This window comes from Anoplophora glabripennis, unplaced genomic scaffold (assembly GCF_000390285.2).
Source record: "Anoplophora glabripennis isolate ALB-LARVAE unplaced genomic scaffold, Agla_2.0 scaffold948, whole genome shotgun sequence".
NCBI lineage: Eukaryota > Metazoa > Arthropoda > Insecta > Coleoptera > Cerambycidae > Anoplophora > Anoplophora glabripennis.
This window is the reverse complement of record NW_019417039.1, coordinates 3,905-28,227: the sequence shown is the minus strand read 5'-3', so window position 1 is coordinate 28,227 and position 24,323 is coordinate 3,905. Positions and strand designations below refer to the sequence as shown.

The following is a 24,323-nucleotide window of genomic DNA, read 5'->3' as shown; positions in this document are numbered from 1 at the left end:
GAATAACTCGACTTTGAGAGGTTCGATCAGGTACCTACTTACCACTCTTTCATTTTTTGTATAGTCAGAAATGTTAGATAAATGTATTATTCCAATTATTCTCTGGACATTATTTCAAGTAAATAATACACATTCTTTTTTATTTATTATAATCAATAACACATACATCTGAATAAATACTGCATTAAGTACTGTACCAGAGTTTTTGTGCTTAAAATGACATTAATTTTTCTAAATACAAAAGCTTACTTCTACTGTCACATGTCAACTGCATTAAAACATTTTTTTAATCTTCAATTTAACTTTATAACATTGAAATTTTAATCTACTACAACAGATTTTATCTCTACCACATACGATGGATCTACAGTACATTATCTTTGTGGGATTTCATATTTCTCACAACAATCAACGTCAACAGTATTTTTACATACAGAATAAATATTTTTTATTATAAATCACAATTAATATTTTAGTTCTTCAGCAAAACTAACAAAATATTTCACATATCACGATGCAATAATGTTGTCTCCAGTGCTATACTTAAGGTCATGAGTGCCTAGAATAAGATATGAATGTTGCACCTCCCCACAACTTTTAGTTAAATCTTTAATGCAGCCCTCGCCTGCAGATCTGAGAATGTGCCCTGGGTAGCTGTTTTCGCAGTCAACATTTACCTACAATGCATGCTGATCTCTTGGATTATAAATAACCACCAACATTGATATTTTATTTTATATAAACTTTAAATTTCTTCCTTTTTATTTTTCTCAAATCTTTTATTTCATAAAAGAAATCTATCTTACTCTAAATTAGAAACTTCTTATTCTTCTAAAAATCATTAACCTGAAATTGCATATTATTAATATGAATTAAACAACACATTTTCTCTTACTTACCTGCATTTAATAAATATCCAATAATTTTCATTAAAAAGGAATTATCAAAACGTTAGCGGGTATTTACTATTTCATGGAAACTGTAATATAATATTAGTCAGTACATATAACAAGTACAAGTATATAGAAACATTATTATATGACCTAAAAATGCCACTTCAAAATGCTAAATTATATTAGTTACCTTTTCAAAACAGTTTTCAAATAGAAACATTTCCCATAAACTTTGGGAATAATCATATTTATTATTTTTAATGTAGTACTATAATATTACAATTACTTTCCATATATGATTATATTTTTTTCCTTGCTACAATATGATTCCGTTTCTAATACATTATTTATATAGATTTCAGAAACACAGAAACTGACAATATTAAGGTTATGCATTATCATTGAATCAAAAAAGGTAAAGGAATGAGGAATGGTAGTTAAATAATTTCCCGCATCTGTTTACTATGTTGTATATTAAACTCATAAACCTCAAGCGCGAGCCCTTATTGGTTAAAATGTCAAAAATTAGTTCTTACTTCTACGATTAGCCAATAAGCTTTCACGTTTAAGTCCATGACATTTCTGTATAATTCGAGATTATTGTTCCCTCCTGCAATTAACTCAAACACAGATAAATACTGATAGATTGTATGTACCAACTTATGCCTATTAAAATAAAAATAAAATACTTTTTAAACATTATTATTTTAATATAGAGATTATACAGAATATATAGGTACTTGCTCAAACTTTATTATCCAATTTTGTATTACAAATTAACAAAATTTATTCTTAATAAAAACTTCCTATAGTTCGTTTCAAACGAACATTTACAATTTCCGATTCATTCTATCATAAACAAGTCTATTTAAGCTAACAAAAAAAAAAACAAATGATTAAAAATTGCCTTCCATTTCGAATAAAATTAATGACATTTTTTCTTTTAAAAATATACAATTGCAATCACTTTCTGATGGAAAATTTGTATTAGGTGTCACTGAACACATTACTATAGATTTCTTTTTATTTCAGTTTTCATCTCGGACACATTACAAAAAACAAAAGGCTCGCCACATAGCTTTTATTAATATCCATTTACTTAAACACCACTGTACTTTTCCTATTAATTCATATCTTTCTTCAAATAGCTGCTCCATACTAACAACTTATACAAGTTGTAGTTTATAATATCACAAAAACCAATTTTCAATCCAATTGTATACATATATGCATACTTCATTCTTCGTTTAAATTTCCGCTTATTCATATTAGGTAGATGTTTCAATTGGGCATTAAATCAATATTACACATTACTTCACGGCTATATGGTCTATTTCAAACTCCTAAATATAATTTAGAATTATTTCAGTAATTACATTTGCAGTTTCTCTTATCTTATAAGATATTCACAAAATACCATTTTTATTAGTCTGATTTTGACATTTCCGTAACCTGCCGGTATTACAGACACCAAATAAAGTTTACAGTTTACCGACTAACGGAATGATTGTAGTTTAGAAGATTAGATACGCTGAGAGACAAAGCAATTTCGTCTTTCTCGCACTCATTACCATTAATGGAAATTAGGAGGTTACCTTTAAACCGATTTTTTAAAAATTAATGAGGTATTTCAATACAGGGTGTCCAAAAAAATTGTTCGAACAGTCGAAAATTTATTGACTCCAATATTTCTGATGGAAAATTTTGTCCTACTGACTGCTTTTTGAAACATTTATGTACTGGATGTTTCATAAAACTGACACAGGTAGGCTGTTTCATTCATTTTGTTAATTTTTTCATGAAATCTTTTGAAGAAAAGTTGTATATTTACTGACCAGCCGCTTTTTAGAAAATCCATATATGTACTGGGTGTTCCATAATATTCATCCACATTCTAAAATATGAGCAATTCTTTTCCTTTTCACTTTTAACTTTGTCTTTATTTACTAACGTCTTTTAATGAAAAATTGTATACTTATTAACCAGTTGTCTTTTTAAATCTTTATACTGAGTGTTCCAAAATACTGATGCAGATTAAAATTACGAATAGAACGAAACTTTCCTTAATGTTTTTTTCTTTTCTATATTTTGTACTGAAGTCTACAATATTTTTATGAAAAACCTTATACCCGACTAACCAGGTGTTTCCTGCAATTTATGTACAGGATATTCCATAAAACTGACACAGGTGTACCAGATTTTCCCTTATTCATTTTGTTAATTTTTTTCATAAAATCGTTTGAAGAAGTTGTATATTTATTGAGCAGCCGCTTTTTAGAAAATCCATCTTATACCCTACCGACCAGGTGTTTTTTGTAATTTATGTACATGATGTTTCCTAAAACTTACACAAGTGGACTAGATTTTTCCTTATACATTTTTTTAATTTTTTCTTTAAATCTATTGAAGAAAAGTCGCTTTTTTCCATATACTAGATGTTCTGTAGAATTAAGGGCAGTTTTGTTTCTTTTCACTTTTAGCTTTGTCTTTATTTACCACAGCTTTTTAATGAAAATTTGTATATTTATTAACCAGATGTCTTAATTTATTTTTTTTTACCTTACCTACGTAGTCTTTGGATGAAAAATTTTATATTTACTAACTAGATATCCTTTTGGAAGTTTATACTGGATGTACAAAATGATCTACATCAGAATTGAAAAGGCGGCTGACCAGATATTTTTTTACCCTTTGTACCCTTTTCTACTTTCTTTGGTAAAATTAATTGATGAAAAATTTTGCATTTACCAACACGATGCTTTTTTATTAATTTTTATACCGAATGTTCCAACAAAATTGAGCCAGGTCAGAGTTGCAGGTGTTCAAACGTATTCATATTACTTTTATTTCATTCTACTTTATTTTTTTGAGGTCTTTTGATCAACAATTTTATAATATGTTTTTTGAAGATTTACAGTATACTGCATATTCTATAAAATTGATCCAGGACAGAGGATTGATGGCGATGTAGATGGTGATGATGATGATGGTGATGTAGATGATGTAGATGCTGGCGATGTAGATGATGATAATGTAGATTATGGTGGTGTAGATGTAGATGATGCGATATTGATGTAGATGATGGTGCTGTAAATTATGGTGATGTAGATGATGACGCTATAGATGATGGCGATGTAGATGATAGTGATGTAGATCATGGCGATATAGGTCACGGTGATGTAAATGCTGGCGATGTAGATGTAGATGATGGTGATGTTGATGATAACGATATAGATGATGGTAATGTAGATGATAGTGCTGGAAATTATAGTGCAGAATATTATGGTGATGTAGATGATTATGTAGATGATGGCGATGTGGATGATACTGATGTAGATGTTGGTGCTGTAGATGATGGCGCTGTAGATGATGGTGATGTAAATGATGGTGATGTAGATGATAGTAACGTGGATGATTGTATTGATGATTTAAAAACCATTCGAGCAAAACAGTGCTCCGCGTAGCGGTGCACATGCGGCGCGCAGCGCCGCTGGAGGGCCGAAGGGCCGAGAGAAACGTCAAGTCGGCGTAGCCGACTTGCCTACGTTTCTAGTCATATATATTAAAACGTGGGGGGCACTCTCGCTCGCACGGCCGCCCCCCAAAAAGTTCCCATAACGAAGGCTCCCTCGGCGAGCGGCGCAGCCGCGAGATTTGGGTCGCGAAGCGACCCGTCGTTCTCGCCGCGTTGCTTAGGGGTGATCCGGTGCGGGTTTTCCCGCGTTTTCCCCTCGAATTTTCCGCGTTTCCGGTCGTCCGCGCGACGGACCGCGGCATTTAGCGGGGAAGTGAGACGCAGATACTCGGAAACGCCCTCCATCGGAAGCGTTTCGGGGTCGATTTCTCCGACCGAGGGCTTTTTTCCCGGGAGGGATCGGGACTTCCTTCCGCTTTTACGCGAAAGTTTCGTCCTTTCCGAGCGTCTCGGGCGTATTTTTGCGGCGTATTTTTTACTTTTTAACGCCGAAATTAGCTTTCCAAAAGGGGTCTGCATCTCGCGTCTCTCTCTCGAGACCCCGATTATTTTATAAAGCCCGGATTATTTCGGCGAAAACGCCGTTTTCGCGACGGCGTAATTTTTTTCCCTCGCTCGAACGGCCTTCGCTTTCTGCGCGAAGACGAAGCCCTGGCCTTTCTCTCGGCGTACGGACCGCGTCCGAGGACCGAGGAAGTCTCCGTTTGCCTCCCGAGACGCCTTTCCGGCGACGCGTCGCGACGATCTCTCTCTTCTATATCTCCATCGACTTTTTTTAGGTCGAACGTAACAAAATTTAAGACCGGCATTAGCGATATAAAATTTGTGCGTTTAGCCATGGGCGTCTCTTCGCGGCTGGGACAGTGAGAACCTACTTTTCCCGGCTTTTACGAGACATTCGTGCAGCTCCCCCTGTCCAATTATCTATGGACGATATTCCCATACCTCGAGTTTTCCGAAAAAAATTATATTCGCCCCCCACAACAGTTCCAACAGGTTCTAAGTGATCATATTTTGCCCTTAAAATAAAAAGTTCGCAAGTCTCTGAACCTCTGTCAGACTGTCAGTTTAATGTCACAAGATGGCCGCCATTCCGTTCGACCTAGGAAAGTTGAAAATTTTCAACTTTCGTGCGGCGATTTGTGTAAAAGAAGCTAAAGTGGGACGATTTCTATTGTTTCCGATGTGTCTCTGAACCTATCGCAGGTTTTTTTTCCACAAAAGGAAAATTACGTTGAATAGGCGTTTCCATGAGGTACGTGGCCCCACGTTTGCTTTGTGACCTGGATTGTCGGTTAAATACATTCTTCCAACTTAACTTATGGACCGGTAAATACACTACAAGTTTTAACATAGCCTTTACCCATTCTTCAAAAAAAATAATAACCCCGGCGAAGATTACTTGCTCTACAAATCTGCGATATGTCTAAACAAACAAACCTAACAAACCTTGAACATTTATCTCTACGTTTTCGATCACTGACGATTGTAGAATCGCCCCCATCTGTCAAGTCCTGTCATCTGTCGAGTAAAATAAACCTGTGTATTGAGAAAAGCCACTTCTAAGTTTGCTCAGAATACCTACAAATAAATATCTGCTCCGATGTGTCTTGCAAAAACCCTTTCTGCAGGTATAGTATATATATTTTTTACCCGGCCATTGGTAGAATCTAACAAATTTTAGTTTTCCAGTTACAACTATGCAGTGTGGAAGTTTTGTGTTTTACAAGAATCCACCACTACATTACCTACACTTCTACCGAGGAACCCGGGAAGCCACCAGTTAAAGTTATTAAAGGACAAGTGATTTTTGCGAGTGCAGGTTATAAAATTGTGAAATGTTCCTTGATGTGAAAGGTTTCATTGATACGGGACCTGTCTCAAAAACTTAGTCTTTTTTTGTTAAGTTGTTTATTTTTCACAGCAGGGATATGCGATTATTATTTAACCATTCTCGCCTTCCATGTAGTAGCTTCAGCTGCACTAATTCTAAGAAAACTATGGCAAATAAAGTTATTTCAAACTACATTACATTAATTTCATTTTATAAAAAAATTTGTTCACTTGGGTACATAACGTAAAACAAGTTAAAAGGTTATTAAAACAAATTGAGAAAATACCTGCTTTTGAAAATTCCTCAATAAATTTTGGGCCCCCAGGAAGCCACCAGTTAAAGTGATTACAAGAGCAAGTGATTTTTGCGAGTGCAGGTTATAAAATTGTGACTGTTCCCTGAGGTCAAAGATTTCATTGATACAGGACCTGTCTCAAAAGCTTAGTCTTTTTTTTGTTCAAGTTGTTTATTTTTCACGACAGGGATATGTGATTATTATTTAACCATTCTCGCCTTCTATTTAGTAGCTTCAACTACACTAATTCTAAAAAAACTGGCAAATAAAGTTATTTCAAACTACATTACATTAATTTCATTTAATAAAAAAAAATTTCACTTAGGTACATACCTAAAACAAGTTAAAAAGTTATTAAAACAAATTAAGAAAATTCCTGCTTTGGAAAATTCCTCAATAAATTTTGGGCCCCCAGGAAGCGACCAGTTAAAGTGATTAAAGAACAAGTGATTTTCACGAGTGTAGGTTATAAAATTGTGTGTGTTCCCTGAAATCAAAGATTTCATTGATGCGGGACCTGTCTCAAAAACTTAGTATTTTTTTGTTCAAGTTGTTTATTTTTCACGACAGGGATATGTGATTATTATTTAACCATTTTCGCCTTCTATTTAGTAGCTTCAACTACACTAATTCTAAAAAAACTGGCAAATAAAGTTATTTCAAACAACGTTACATTAATTTCATTTAATAAAAAAAAAATTCACATAGGTACATACATAAAACAAGTTAAAAAGTTATTAAAACAAATTGAGAAAATTCCTGCTTTGGAAAATTCCTCAATAAATTTTGGGCCCCCAGGAAGCGACCAGTTAAAGTGATTAAAGAACAAGTGATTTTCGCGAGTGTAGGTTATAAAATTGTGAATGTTCCCTGAGATCAAAGATTTCATTGATGCGGGACCTGTCTTAAAAACTTAGTCTTTTTTTGTTCCAAGTTGTTTATTTTTCACAGCAGGGATATGTGATTATTATTTAACCATTCTCGCCTTCTATTTAGTAGCTTCAACTACACTAATTCTAAAAAAACTGGCAAATAAAGTTATTTCAAACTACATTACATTAATTTCATTTAATAAAAAAATATTTTCACTTAGGTACATACGTAAAACAAGTTAAAAAGTTATTAAAACAAATTGAGAAAATACCTGCTTTGGAAAATTCATCAATAAATTTTGACCAGTTTAAATAAAACATCTTTGTTGACCTACTATATGTTACATATATAATTTGACATTGTGCATACAGTATAAAAACACCCACCAGCATATTATATAAAATATAGAGATATATACATATGTTCAATTAACATATAATAAATACAATTTTTTGTCGACGAATTTTCGAAGGTAGTTTCAATAAATATACCTATTTTTTTGTCACTTAAAAAACTCAGGTTTTAATTCATTCCGACAGGTCTAAAATAAGTAAAGGATAAAAATATTTGTATAACACTGATAGACATTTCAAAAAAAATTATGTAAAAACATTAACCATTCAGTTTTAAATAAAGGTAGGTAGCTATTTCACTTACAGTACATTCTCTAATTTTTTTTGTTATTCACAGAAATGAGAAAAATGTATTGAATAATATGTTTCTAACTAAATGATTTTATTGTCATTAAATAATACACCTACCTACAGTTTTTTCCTTTTTTTACATTTTGGAAATATTTAAATTCAATATATGTATGTATATAATTTTCAAATGTTTTTAGTCAAATGTAAAATAAATTAAAATAAAATACTATGTAAATATTATATTCCAGTCAAATTTACATATTTTCCATCATGTTATTTTAGTTGTACAAACAACTTTATTTGGAACACAATTTCCATATCAATACTTTGGACATTCTATCAGACCATTTAATTCACACTTAAACATTTCAAATTTGAGAACTTACACTTTGTTTCACAAAAAATGCAGATTTTTATTTTCCATGCATGCAATTTTATCTCAAAGTATTCTTTATCAATCGAGATCTTTGTCCTACGCTATGTTCTAAAAAAATTCTAAGTCTATGCACTAAATAGCAAATTTAGTACATAATTATATCAACCACAATAACGGAGATGTGGACGAAACATTCTCACTAACAGCCACTAAATTTCAACTAGAGGAGTTTTCAAATTATATGTATATAAGATCTTTTTTATGTCGTTCAAAAAGCAAGCTTTCTGTCTTTGAAGATATTTTTCTTATTCTAAGAATACTCTATATATGGAATGTAATAGTAACACTGTGGATATTTTTAGTTTATACCATAACTTCAGGAAGTTTTCTTTCGATTATTTTACTTTAAAAAAAATTTATGATACCGAGTTTCTCATTTTCAAAATACACTGTATATAATTAATAAAAAAAAGTCCTTTACCTTTGAATATTATATAATTAAAACACATTTAGGATAACTGAAACAATTGAAGGGAAAAGTTGATACCTACATTTTATCAGTAATTTAAGTAGGTACTATGAGACTATCATGAAACCGTTTCTAATAAATTTTTCTGAAACAAAATATAAAATATTATAGGTTACACAGTATACCTACATATAAACAACAAGCAAAAAATTCTATTCTCTATTTTTTATGATACGGCGAAATCCAAATATTTACTTTCAACCTGGGTTTTAGTTAAAACATTACTTTACATTTGCTTATGGTATACCCAATAAATAAATTTCTTCTAAATAATCTATAAAACGATTAAATTATTGCTAAAAAATAAACTAATATTCTATCTTATAACAAAGTGTTTAAACAAGCACAATTAAGCATATTAGAATAACTTGACTTCGGGAGGTTCAATCAGGTGCCACTCTTTCATTCTTCATATAATCAAATGTTAAATAAATGTATTATTCCAATTATTCTCTGGACATTATTTCAAGTAAATAATACACATTCTTTTTTATTTATTATAATCAATAATACATACATCTGAATAAATACTGCATTAGTACTGTACCAGAATTTCTGTGCTTAAAATAACATTTAATTTTTCTAAATACAAAACCTTAACTTCTACTATCACATGTCGATTGCATTAAAACATTTTTTTATATCTTCAATTTAACTTTATAACATTGAAATTTTAATCTACCACAATAGATTTTATCTTTACCACTTACGATGAATCTACAATCCATTATCTTTGTGGGATTTCATATTTCTCACAACAATCAACGTCAACAGTATTTTTACATACTACAGAATAAATATATATATTTTTTGTATTAATTTCACAATTAATATTTTAGTTCTTCAGCAACACAAACAAAATATTTCACATATCACGATTAAATAATGTCTCCAGTGCTATGGTTAAGGTCATGAGTGCCTAGCATAAAATATGAATGTTGCACCTCCCCACAACTTTTAGTTACATCTTTAATGTAACCTTACTCTAAATTAGAAACTTTTTATTCTTCTAAAAATCATTAACCTGAAATTGCATAATATTATTAATATGAATTAAACAACACATTTTCTCTTACCTGCATTTAATAAATATCCAATAATTTTCATTAAAAAGGAATTTTTATCAAAATGTTAGCTGGGTATTTACTATATTCCGATTTCATGGAAACTGTAATATAATATTAGTCAGACTATAGAACAAGTACACGTATATAGAAAAATTATTATATGACCTAAAAATGCCACTTCAAAATGCTAAATTATATTAGTTACCTTTTCAAAGCAGTTTTCAAATAAAAACATTTCCCATAAACTTTGGGAATAAACATATTTATTATTTTCACTGTAGTACTATAATATTACAATTACTTTCCATATATGATTATATTCTTTTCCTTGCTGCAATATGATTGTTTCCGTTTCTAATACATTATTTATATAGATTTCAGAAACTGATAATATTAAGGTTATGCATTATCATTGAATCAAAAATGGTAAAAGAATGGTAGTTAAATAATTTCCCGGATCTGTTTACATCGTTGTATATTAAACTCATAGACCTCAAGCGCGAGCGCTTATTGGTTGAACTGTCAAAAATTTGTTCTTACTTCTGCGATTAGCCAATAAGCTTTCATGTTTAAGTCCATGACATTTCTGTATAATTTGAGATTATAGTTCCTTCCTGCAATTATCTCAATCACAGATGTATACTGATAGATAGTAATTTTTAGTACATAGAAAGTTATTACATTTATTTTATAATGATATCGTCATTACACCTATATATATTAATATTATTAAAAATATACATATATACATTATATAAATATGCATATATTTTCTTAGATTCACAGACATGTAATAACATATATATTCATTATCAATTTATGCATATCAACCATCTTATAGTTATAAGATCAATACAATTATAAACAAGACAAATTATCAAGGCGGCAAAATTCATTTTTCAATAGCGTCATAAATAAGAAACGACGCCATTTATTGCTTCGCGTTCCTTTTATTCGCATAATTCACTGCGCTGTGAATATATCGTGAATTTTATCTTCTATTTCTAATCGTTTTTTTCAAAACGACATAGTTATTCATACTTCAATAGCCTTATTCTTCGGTAACGGTAAGTCCCAATTTTATTTATAATTTTTTAAATACATTTTCCCTCAAAATATTCCTGTGTACCATCAAAATCAATATGAAGAATCGTTCCTATATTCTTGGGATTTTAAAAAATATTTTAATAATACCTACTATTGGTCTTTTAAAGTTTAACGTTCCCTTTAAAAATAAAAGACATTAAAAATTGCACTTTGCTCGCTGACATTAAAATTTGTAAAAACATTTTTTTAAATATCTATTTAAATAGGTACATTAAAATACTTCAAAGTAAAATAAATTCAAAACAAGCATATCGCTTTTTCTTTATGTCAAAATAACTGTAGGTATATAAACTTAAATTATTCAAGGACGATGTGTTATTTTCGCGCTACTACAATTTTGATATTTAAACTTTGTATACAAAAAATGTCTTGATTTCATTACTGACTAAAAATATTACCTATATAATTAATCAAACACTGTTTTTTTAGCTTCAATGACTTCCACTCAAAAATTATATAATTATAAATATAAAGAACATAATGGCAATTTTTGTATATACAAAAATTAAATTTATTTTCGTTTTCTATTAAAATAGATAAAACATTAAATTCTCTGTCAGTTCTCATTTGCTTATGTTCGGGGCCTTTTCAATAATAATAAAAAAATGGTTTCAAGATCAAATTCAACACCTCAGACATATTTGTAATTTCTTTCTTTTATTTTCGGATTTTCTCATTTAAAAAGTAAAATTTAGCTTACACAATTGGGACCAACCTATATTTTATTAGCACCCTATATTTTTAAACGTATAGGTAAGACAAAAAATTAAAATGTTTTTCAAAAATAAATACACAGATATCCTAAATTACACATGCTAAACTTTATCTGAGGGCAGACCTCAAAATTTAAAAGAAATCTTATTTTTGAGATACGGAGTATTTATTTTGGAAAAACAATACTATTTGTGATTTCTCAACGATGTATCACTGAAATTACTCACAATACCATTTCTTAAAGAACAATTATTTTATGAAATGCATTCAGACAATATTCAAGAATATAATTTTTTAAAATATAACTACCGCCCTATATCTCAAATATTGAATTTTCTTGAATTGCACTTATGAAGAATTATTTTTGCAAAACTTACCTGTTCCAAAAGTTTGATATTGGAATAAAAAATGTGCGCGCGCCTGCATACGTGTGTGTGCACGTATATGTGGGCGCGTCTGCATGCATAAAGAATAACAATATTTTATTACTAGATAGACCTTTAAATTTAATATTCTCTCATTGGAAAGATACAAGACATTGAAAGCTTTTAATAAATTATTAAAAATTTTAAAGCTGAACGGCCTTTTTTGTATAATGAATATACATTTTAACAAATTTATAATTTTATTAATACTGTTTTATTTTCATTACTTAAAATTACTTTAAATTACTTAAAATTCATTTAAAATATACATTTTTACAAAACATTCTGTAAAATTTCCGTAATAAAATACTGTTAGTTTGGAAAATTTTCTGATTTCAAAGGCAAACATTTAAAGAAATTTTATATATTTCAAGTGAATATTTTTCGAATATATATATTATAATAAATTGTCAAATTATATTAAAAAAATATAAAAAGGCTAATTTTGAATTGTTAAGATTAAAATAATCTTTTCAAGTTAATTTAACAGAATCATATTTCAATTTTATCCCTTACCAAAAGTACGTCTGAAATTAAATTAATTTTGATAAAAATCGTTTCTTTTCGTTTACTATTACTATTATAACTTTAACATGATTCACTTTTAATATTAATAAGATAAATTTAAAATTTTCAATCTTAAAAAATTCAAAACATGTTCAAAAAATTAATAAACTATCTATTTGTACATTACGCAGTTTCAAGGGCGTCGCCAAGGGGTGGCTGCCGACCACCTACAAATTCTAAAAAAGTAGGTATAATCATTTTCTTAAACTAAGAAAATATTACTTTGGAAATTTTTAATAAAATGTTTTATTTACCTACTTGAACTTGAAAATTTTGAAAATTACAATATTTGTTGAAAAAAGAATTTAAAAATGTAAAATTTTGTGTTAAAAAGTAATACATTTCTATATTTCCATATTTTAAAAATTTAGCTCTGGAATTTAAAATTAAAAAAAAAGAAGAATAAAAACCTGGCTAAGAAATACTATGGTACAAAATCATTTCAATGGCTTAGCAATGATGAGTATACACAGAAAGCTTATTTTTGACAATCATGAAGATGTTATTAATAATTGGTAGACAAATTTTCAAAAAATTCGAGATTGTTTTACCTAATTTTCGTTGATTTTATTTATTTTTTAGTTATTTGTATTTTTTTTGTTTTTTTTTGTATTGAAAATGTTTTATTAAAAATACTTAAAAAAAATTAATTCACTGTTCCTATTTCTACTTACAATTTATATTTCTCCCATCGTCTCTCTTATTTTGCCCCCCCCCCTAGCCCAATGGCTGTCAACGCCCTTGCGTAGTTTCATTCAAAATTCTTATTTTGTTGTATTTATAACAATTACCAACATGTATGCCACTAATAATTTAATAATTTTTTATCCGTCTACTTATTAATACATAATAAATTAAACTAAACATTTTTGATGATTTCCGAAGAACAAAAACCATCATTTTTATAACATTCTTTTCCTTCCTCATAAAACCTCTACAATAAATCACTGATGTAACAAACTAATATCACTATTTAGAATGCTGATAAGATCTAAATATTCTCATATATTTTGTACAACATATTTTGTTCTATTACAGCTAATCTTACTGATTCGCAATGCCGAAAAAAGGCAAAAAAAGGCTAACCCAACGAAAAGGCACCGATATTAAAGGTCAATCCACACGTCCCAAAATTACACCTACTCATTTACAGTTACCTGAGAATAATATTTCTGTTAACTCAGAACCATTTACAGTCACTGATAGTTCCCTTCCTCAGAAAAAAATTCAAATTTTACAAAATATTTGTATTAAACCTCCCGAAAAACATTTAACTACTAATGTTGAGAAAGGTAAAACTAGAGTTTCCTATTACTCTACGAAACCCTCTGAGGACGAGGAAGAAATAATTCAACCATTAGTAAACAAATCCCAAAAATATAATGTTTTCAAACTAAATGATGGTTCTATACAAGACTTTTCGGAATCACGACCTTCTACTTCAAGAGGAATATCAACCTCAGGTAAATATATATACGAGTATTAGTACTCATTGTCGTAAAATAATTCTATAAAAACATTAGCACCTTATGGATTAAAGAGTCATACCTAATACTTATAATATTAACATATTTCATAAAAAATAAATCTTTGTTACACTAAATACAGGGTGGTCCGGAGGTAATGGGCCAAAATTCATGGGTAGATTTCCCAAGCAAAAATATTACGATTTAGCCGAACTTACCTTAGTCTAAATGTTGATAGTTAAAGAGATACAGGGTGTTAAATGTAAAATATTATTTTAGTTTATTTCCATTTATTTCTTAATAAATCTAAAAATATCTACACAAAATTTTGGAATTTGGGGTTCTTTGGATAGAGGAATTGAAATTTGTTCACATTTTGGTAATAGTTCATAGAGGGTGCCAGTTGCCGTAGATTGAATGTGTTGGAAACGACATAACTTTTTTGTACTTTAAGGTAGGTATCTCATCTTTGATATCAAATTCTTATTTTCCAACTTTTGTTACACAAAAAATATAGACTTTATGAAAGTAGCTGTCTCGCACCGTTTCCGATATATTTCTGATATATTTGGCATTGAAACACTTGAAATAATGAAAATAATTTAGAAATGTCAAAAACAAGGGTTTATTTAGAATAAAAAATTGTAATGAACAGTAAAATAGTAAACATTAGTAAAAAATATGCCTTTTTGACATTAATTACTCAAAATGTCCACCTCTAAATTCAATACATTTATCATCGCATTTAATAAAAAATTGTCTTATTTTAAAGTATAAATCCTTAACGCGAAATGACGTTACAGCAGTTAAAATCTGCTGCTAAAGTTCTTCTCAAGTGTTTATAGTTTCTCCATAAACAACTGAATTCATGTAACTCCAAAAACGAAAATCTCGGCATTCTATTCCACATTTATGTATACAAGTATACAATTTAAATTTTAAGCTAAGATGTAATTTTAATTAGGTACGAATAATATTTAATAGAAATTAGCATACAAATGACATCAATAAGACAATTGACAAAAACGTCAATTATTTGATTTTCCTCCAAATTCTACTTAAGAAACGTTTCCGCTAAATTAATAATACCTGTCGGCACTTAATTGTAACTTAATGCAACAGCAATAGAAGCTTCAAAGCCAAATACATATCTCGAAAACGGTGCGAGATAGCTACTTACATAAAGCATACCTTTTTTGTGTAAAAAATATTGGAAAATAAGAATTTGATACCAAAAGTGATATACCTTAAAGTACAAAAAAGTTATGTCGTTTTTAACACATTCAATCTATTGCAGCTAGCGCCCTCTATGAACTTTAACCAAAATGTGAACAGATGTCAATTCCTCTATCCAAAGAACTCCACACCCCAAAAAATTGTGAGGATATCTGTACACCCTGTATCTCTTTAACTATCAACTTTTGGACTAAAATAAGTTCGGCTATATCGCAATATTTTTGCTTGGGGATTCTACTCATGAATTTTGGCCCATTACCTCGGGACCACCCTGTACAGAGTGAATCAGTTTTTTGTAGTAGGATTTTAACAGTCGATAGAGAATCATTTTTTAATAAGAAAAATTCCTATAAACGTAGGTCTTAAAACGCTTCGTTTGTGAGATATAGGTTGTTAAAAACAAACCTTTTTTAAGAATTTTTCTTAATATCTCTAAAAGACCAACGTGTATTGAACTGAAATTTGGTATTAATAACACATTAGTTATGGTGAATAAAACAAAAATATCTGTTATCCATTTCACACATCAGTGACGTGCCTGAGGTGGGTTACTGCCCCCCTTTAAAAAAATAATTCGTACGCCCGTGGATTTTTCTGGAAAATAAATTACATCATTTCTAAATTTTTTAATCAATTCTGAACAAAACAGTTCTCTTTCAATTTTTTATAAAATGAACGGTTTTTGGTGAAATTCATTTGGCATAAAACTGTTCCAACGATATTGATAATACATTTGTAATGAGAAAAATACGATGTACTATGAAAATCAACAAAAACGATAAAAATTCCTAACAATGTTTGTTTTCTATACCCATATCTCACAAACGAAGCGTTTTAAGACCAATGTTTATAGGAACTTTTCTTATTAAAAAATGATTCTCTATCAACTGTTATTATTCATTCAATCGTTTTTGTTGATTTTCAGTTTTTCTTATTAATTCACAAATGTATTAGGTACCAATATCNCATTTGTAATGAGAAAAATACGATGTACTATGAAAATCAACAAAAACGATAAAAATTCCTAACAATGTTTGTTTTCTATACCCATATCTCACAAACGAAGCGTTTTAAGACCAATGTTTATAGGAACTTTTCTTATTAAAAAATGATTCTCTATCAACTGTTATTATTCATTCAATCGTTTTTGTTGATTTTCAGTTTTTCTTATTAATTCACAAATGTATTAGGTACCAATATCGTTGGAATAGTTTCATGCCAAATGAATTTAACCAAAAACCGTTAATTTTATAAAAAATTGTTCAGAATTGATTAAAAAATTTGGAAATGATGTTATTTTCCAGAAAAATTCACTGGCGTCCGAATTATTTTTTTAAAGGGTGCAGTAACCCTCCTCAGGCACGTCACTGGTGGATGAAATGGATAACAGATATCTTTATTTTATTCACCATGACTAATGTGTTATTAATACTATATTTCAGTTTAATATCTGTTGGTCTTTTAGAGGTAATAAGAAAAATTCTTAAAAAAGTTTGTTTTCAACACCGTATATCTCACAAACGAAGCGTTCTAAAACCTACGTTTATAGGAACTTTTCTTATTAAAACATTAATCTCTATCAACTGTTAAAATCCTACCACAAAAAACTGACTCACCCTGTATATTAACATTTATATATATACGGCAAATGTTATAGAAACCTGTTTTGGTGGGTATGTGTAGATTGATTACGGCTGATTTTAAAAATATTTTGAAATATGCAGGGTGTCCAGAAAAAACGTATCATATCAATGTTATGTATTTTTAAATTGAATTTTACTGCATTTTTGAAAGCACCGTGAAAAATAGGTGAACTTTATTAAAGGTGCCGCATACATGGGACTTATTTGTGAGATATTTCAATTTTAGTGAAACGCGGGCTTAGTGTAGAAATTTAATGTTAGCAATAAAACAATAATTTTAAGGAAGCAGCATTGGAGAGTGTAATTTATATCCCTGAAGTTACAAATTATTATATTTGTCGTCACTTAGTATTGTACAGGGTGGTCAAAAAATTGCTGAATACTTCTCTCAACTTTAAACAGCAATAACTTGGTTATTTTAAATGGGACACTCAGTGTATTTTTACTCTAGAAGTTAGGAAATTTAAAACTTTTTCAATACTAAGTGACGACAAATATAATAATTTGTAACTTCAGGGATCTAAAAGCTGCTTCCTTAAAATTATTTTTTTATTGCTAACATTAAATTTCTACGCTAAGCCAGCTTTTTCACCAAAATTTAAATATCTCACAAACAATAAGTCCTAGGTATGCACAACCTTTAATAAAATTCACCTATTTTTTTACATTCACCTATTTTTTTACAGTGCTTTCAAAAATGTAGTAAAATACAAGGTGTTCCATTTAAAAATACTAAACTTTGATATGGTACGCTTTTCCTGGACACCCTGTATATTTGTACCCACCTAAACAGGTTTCTATAACATTTGCCGTTTAGTCCCTAGCGACCGAGGCGTTACTGGTGGCCCACCCTGTATTATTGCTAGGAACTAATTAATATACAAATGTTTTTTATCTATACAGGGTGATTCAGGTTTAATCTGGATAACTTCAGGAATCGATAGAACAGGTTAAAATAATGTTCATTCATGATATACACTTATTTCCTTAATCGCATCGTTTCGGAGATAGAGGGCGTTGACGTAGGAATTTTTTTCTTTTCTTAGCACTAAAAATACTTTTAACGATGATTTTCACAAACGTTAGTTTATACAAATCATTATGAGTTTTGTTTTTCATGGGTTGCTATAACATCACATGAAATTTACGCGTTGGGGCGTTACACTGTCACGGATTTTATTGAATATCTCAGAAACAAGGCCAAATATCGAAAAGAAAACAAGAGACGAAAAAGTTGCAACATTAATGAGACAAAAGTGGTGTGCAGCTGTTTTATTGAAATTAATATAATTTTTTAAAAATTTTGAAATACTGTAGGAGGGAGGTAGTATACAAAATACACTTCTAAATGAGGTAGGTGGTTCAAACTTAAGAAGCTTATGAGACCATAAGGAGTGTTTGTGCACCGAATTTCATCTCAATCAGATGAATGGTTCAAAAGTTATGAGGGAAAAGCTGGAAAAAAATTTACTTCAACGCCCTCTATCGTCGAAACGATGCAATTTAGGAAATAAGTTTATATCATGAATGAACATTATTTTAACCTATCGATTCCACAAGTTATCCAGATTACACTTAAATCACCCTGTATAGACAATTTATATAAAAATTTTAAGAAGCAGATAAAAGATCCTCTGTAAATTAAATATTATTATAAAAACAACAGATCGATGACTCAAAATGTATCATATAGGAATAAATAATATTAAAATTTTATGATTTACAACAACTCAGAACATTCTTAAAATTTTTTCTTTGTAAGAATCAAAGTTAAAAATTAAATGAACATAAATTTATATTTAAGCATTGGTTTATAAAACAAAATAAAATTGTACAGCTGTTTGTGATAAAATAATCATTCTTTGTTACTCTAATTAAATATAAACTTTTTATGATAGCTTTACCTATGAACACGAGGAAAAGATCATTTTCAGATGATTCTGATGATTCTGAAAATGATGTAGCCGAAATAATAACCGTAAAAGCTATAGTGCATAATACAACCTATGACAAAAACAACGACGGTCACGAGAAAGTGCCTGTTAACGTTAATTTAAATCAATCAACTCGGGCCGCTGAAACGCAATCAGAAGTTTGGGATTTAATTCAAGTTGGTAAGTATTGCATCAAATTATTTTGCCTATCAATATATTCTCATTTTTTTTTACTTTCCAGACAATATAGAAATATTGAACGAGGACTATAGCGAAATGCTTCCTCCGTTCACACATTCTCAGATGGAAGCTATTGAGGCAACACTTGCCAACATCGAACAAAATGTTCCTGAAAATGTTGGCCAACCCAATCGTGCAACAACTAGGGAGGAAATTGAGCTGGAAATATACAGATTACGGAACGTAGGTAACCACATACCTACATACCTCATGGCGAGCGAACGTGTCTTAAGACGTGGAGTTTCGTACTTGGGTCCTCTCAATAGGTTGTGCGAATACTGTTTTGCTCTCTATTTTCCAACAGAAATTACAAAACGTAATCATTACTCTAAATGTTGTCATAAAGGTAATGTTATTTTAGATCCTTTACCAGCTTTACCCAATTTGCTTAAACAGCTTTTCCAAGGTACCCATCCTTTATCTAATAATTTTAAAAGGTTTGTACTTTTATACAATCATGCCTTTCAATTTGTGTCCTTGGAAGCTAATTTAAGAGATTTACCCTTAGGTCGGGCACCGCCAGTATACGCGATTCAGGGTAAAATGTACCATCACATATCCGATGTAAATGTTAACCAACCGGTACAACGCTTTGGACCTATCTACTTTCTTGACCCAGAGGTAGCCGCAAATCAAAGATACGATAATAATAATGGTATTTTAAACAGAGAATTAATTACCAGATTAGAGCGATTGTTTAGGGATATTAATCCCTACGCAACAGCTTATATGCATTTATGTAACCGTTATAATTTTGAGTTACAGACTATCGACAGACTTCGAGCAGAGGCGATTAGAAACAATATAGAGCCGCTGCCCCTGCAAATGCCCACAGTCACTCTAGAACTATTAAGTGTTCGCGGAGCTAACAGACGTCAGTATGACTTACCAGTGGTGGAAGAAGTTGCCGCCATTTACAATATATTACCGGACACTCTCGCAACACCCAATATGCGTATATACGTACGTAATCAACCGGGCAGATTCCAAAACGTCACCGAAGAGAACGAACTGCTCGATCCCCTGGTATTTCCCCTTCTGTTCCCTCACGGTGAACCCGGTTGGCACATAGGCATTCCTCATAGAAATAATGCACGCAATGTAACTCTCTGCGAATACTCTGCCTATCGCTTAGCCATAAGGGACAACGAACAACGATTCCACTATGGGGGCAGATTAACTCAACAATTTGCTGTAGCTTCCTACATTAAAATAGAAAATAACCGCCTAAAATATATATTAGCCAATCAAGAACGGCTAAGAGCGGCTGAATATGTAGGACTGGCAGATTACCTTCACCGCACAATACAAAATAATGACGAGGAAGACGAAGGCGCGACATTAGGCAGGATGATCATTTTGCCTTCTACTTTTGTCGGCTCTCCTCGGCACCAACAACAATTATTTCAGTATGCCATGGCAGTAGTAGGTCGCTATGGTACCCCCAGTATATTCCTCACCATGACCACAAATACTCATTGGAGGGAAATTATAGACAATATTCCCAGAGGTCACTTAGCCAACGACCATCCCTCTCTAATAGACAGAGTATTTCAGGGTAAAGTAGACGAACTTATGGAAGACATGCTTAAATCCCAAGTGTTTGGTATACCGATAGCCAATCTCTATGTCATTGAATTCCAAAAGAGGGGGTTACCTCACTGTCATAACTTACTGATCCTAAGAAATGAGGACAGATTGACCGATATTTTAAAAATAGATGCCATGATTAGTGCAGAAATACCCGATCCACAAACAGAACCCGAGCTATTCCAAATAGTAACTTCCTGCATGGTGCATGGACCATGTGGTGAATTAAACCCTCAGTCAGTCTGTATGGTCAATGGAGAATGCTCCAAAAAATATCCTAAATCGTTCTGTGAAAAAACTACGGTATCACAAAGAGGGCAGATTGAATACAAAAGACCGAATAATGGTAGAACTATTACGGTAAGAGCTAATAACAGAAATTGTGTTTTAGACAACCGTTGGATCGTACCGTACAACCCATACGCCCTACTAAAATACAACTGCCATATCAACGTAGAGGCATGCGCCAGCGTGCACAGTGTTAAATATCTATACAAGTACTTTTTCAAAGGAGCAGACATGGCACTCCTAAGAGTCAACATAGATAATACAAACGAGTACAATGAAGTAGAAAACTTCCTCAATGGCAGATATATGAGTCCAACGGAAGCCTGTTGGCACATTAATAAATTTCCCATGCACAAACATTCTCATACCGTATATCGACTATGCGTACACCTACCAGAAAGGCAAATGGTTAGATTCCAACCAGGATTGGAAATACAAGCCATGCAACGCAACGAAGTCACGCAATTAACAGCTTGGTTTATACTTAATCAAAATGATGCCGAAGCTCGGCAATATCGATATATAGATATTCCTTACCATTATACATGGGAAACACGCACCAAACGTTGGAAACGTAGACAGAGAGGTGCGGATAAAATCGTGGTACGAATGTACTCAGTAAGCGTAAGGAACCAAGAACTGTACTACCTACGTTTATTATTGTTACATGTTCAGGGATCACGTTCCTACGAGGACTTACGCACAGTAAACAATGTACTTTACGGTACTTTCAGAGAAGCTTGCCAAAACCGCAACTTACTAGCCGACGACACAGAATGGAAAAGAGCCCTAAGAGAAGCTTGCGCAAGAGATATGCCTCAACAACTGAGAAATATGTTTGCCTTCATGCTAATCTTTTGCGAAATTTCGGATACGCGAGCGCTTTGGGAAGAATTCAAAGCCCATTTTATGGAAGATTTTCAGCGCCGCGGCCTATCCGACGAGGAAGGGCTTCAAAGAACTTTACGATCCATTCAAACCGTTTTACTGTTGAACGGAACAAGGCTAGCACTCTACGGTTTACCAGAACCGGAAGAGATAAGAATAGAAGTCGATCCCATTAACGTAGAAACGGAACGACTAGAAGGTCAAGAAATGTACGACAATCTTAACCAAGAACAAAGAATCGTATGCGAAGCGATAATGACTGCCATTCATGATCCCACCGAGTCCCGTCGACTTTTCTTAGTCGATGCTCCAGCCGGATCAGGCAAGTCGTACCTATTTCAAACTATTATCACAAAACTACGCGGTGAAGGGTTGCCCGTTCTGGTAACCTCTCCAACCGGCATCGCCGCATCGCTACTAAAAGGAGGTCGTACTCTCCACTCCACATTCAAATTACCTTTCGACATTAATGAAACGACAACAAGCGGCGTAACTCCACGTTCAGCGGAAGGTCGCTGCCTAGCAACGGCTCCCCTCCTAATAATAGACGAAATATCGATGGTCACAAACCTTACATTCAATATTATCGAACGAGCCTTAAGAGATATCTGCAACGATAATAGGCCTTTCGGTAACAAAGTAGTGCTATTAGGAGGAGACTTTAGACAAACACTGCCAGTCGTTGTCGGAGGAAATAGATGTACCATTGTAAACGCCTGCATAAAAAGCAGTCGACATTGGCCTCAGTTTTTAAACTATATATTACGTACCAACATAAGGGCCGAAGAAAATGAAGAGTTCTCCAGATGGCTCCTAGACTTAGGCAATGGGACCTTAGAGCCACTGAGACGAACACCATATGGTAACATAATACAAATTCCCCATGAATGCTATGTCAACCGAATAGAGGACATTATAGAGTTTTGCTTTGACGACGTAGATCCTACGGTAGCTACCCTGAAGGCAATTTTAGTACCTACTAACAATTCCAGTCATAGCATTAACCAAACAATTTTAAATAAAATACCAGGGGAAAGTAAAACTTACTTCAGCGCTGACAACGTCGATATCACTGACGATCCAGCAGCCGAAGTAGCTAATTACAGGGTAGAATTTCTAAATTCCCTTACCCCCAACGGAATGCCACCACACAAATTAGTCCTAAAGGAAGGTGCTATAGTAATGCTTCTACGCAATCTAAATCTTAAAAAAGGACTGTGCAATGGTACGAGACTTATTGTGCGAGTACTAGGAGATCAGTACCTAGATGTAGAGAAAATAAATAGTGTAGGCAGGCCTACTGGCGAAAGGGTATTCATTCCTCGAATAGATTTAAAGACAGCGGTTGACGTCCTACCATTTAAACTTAAGAGACGACAATTTCCGCTTCGTCTGGCCTACGCCATGACTATTCACAAATCACAAGGGCAAACATTCCAAAAAGTAGGGATATATCTGGATGAACCTGTCTTCTCGCACGGACAGCTGTATGTCGCTTTCTCTAGGGTTAGAGATCTACAAGATATTCAGATATGTATAAAGGAATCCTCGCAACAAGGTAAACTCTTACCAAATAGCGAAAATGTATATACAAGAAATATTGTATACAGAGAGGTCCTATGAAATATTTTATTTCCCACCTCATTCATGAGACATCTCTCTAAATTTTGTGTATAGTTTGAGATAAATTTTTCATAAAGATCAGTCACTGAACTTTTTCCCTATTTGATAATCTCAACTACTATTCTAAATATGTTTTCAGTATTTCCTTCAACTTAGCGAAGGTCAACCTTTTCCATCTGACATTTTGATACATATGTTGTCATAAATTAAAATTCTCGCCTTTAACAAAGTCCAGACAGATATTATGATTACAAAACACTAACTACCTGTAACATTTTTGCAAGTACGTCAATATAATACTTCATTTTTAGTAGACACACTTTTTCGATTATAATTATTCTGTTACAAGAATTATTTATTTTCCCTATATTTCTATTGATCATGAGCACACGCTAATTTAGCATTGTGCAATCAGTTGCTTTAAATCTAATAAAACAACATGTTTTGATCTTCGATTAGGGAAAATGTTTTGCTATTTATAGCAAATGTATAATCGGAAATAAAAAATATATATATATTTCAATAAGTCTACTTTCAATTTTGTTTCCTTATTTTTTATGGAAAAATAATATTGGCGATTCAACTACATCGTGCAATACCATAATATCTTTTTTTC

At 31.8% G+C, this 24,323-nt stretch overlaps 2 protein-coding genes and 3 long non-coding RNA genes across 5 annotated transcripts; 3 read left to right on the top strand and 2 right to left on the bottom strand.

The window, feature by feature from the left end:
- Positions 1 to 1,249, bottom strand: LOC108911680. The gene is made up of 3 exons (XR_001964513.2): positions 1,084 to 1,249; positions 900 to 979; positions 1 to 846 (listed from the first exon to the last, which is right to left on the bottom strand). It is a non-coding gene; the product is annotated as an uncharacterized LOC108911680 (long non-coding RNA).
- A 67-nt stretch (positions 1,250 to 1,316) lies between these two features.
- On the top strand, positions 1,317 to 4,357 carry LOC108911678 (prostatic spermine-binding protein-like). Its single transcript, XM_018716671.1, has 2 exons — positions 1,317 to 1,326; positions 4,017 to 4,357. Exons 1-2 carry the CDS (start codon positions 1,317 to 1,319, stop codon positions 4,355 to 4,357), a joined length of 351 nt encoding a protein of 116 aa, XP_018572187.1.
- A 1,190-nt stretch (positions 4,358 to 5,547) lies between these two features.
- LOC111692117 lies at positions 5,548 to 6,781 on the top strand. The gene is made up of 2 exons (XR_002763144.1): positions 5,548 to 5,999; positions 6,053 to 6,781. It is a non-coding gene; the product is annotated as an uncharacterized LOC111692117 (long non-coding RNA).
- Positions 6,782 to 9,398: 2,617 nt separating this feature from the next.
- On the bottom strand, positions 9,399 to 10,423 carry LOC108911679. The gene is made up of 3 exons (XR_001964512.2): positions 10,192 to 10,423; positions 9,996 to 10,087; positions 9,399 to 9,943 (listed from the first exon to the last, which is right to left on the bottom strand). It is a non-coding gene; the product is annotated as an uncharacterized LOC108911679 (long non-coding RNA).
- Positions 10,424 to 13,856: 3,433 nt separating this feature from the next.
- LOC108911677 lies at positions 13,857 to 23,642 on the top strand (the record flags this gene model as incomplete). The annotated part of the gene is made up of 4 exons (XM_023455855.1): positions 13,857 to 14,262; positions 19,043 to 19,258; positions 19,320 to 19,634; positions 19,680 to 23,642. Coding segments are annotated over exons 1-4 (4,900 nt in total), but the record flags the coding sequence as incomplete, so codon positions are not given.
- Between the last annotated feature and the right edge of the window lie 681 nt (positions 23,643 to 24,323).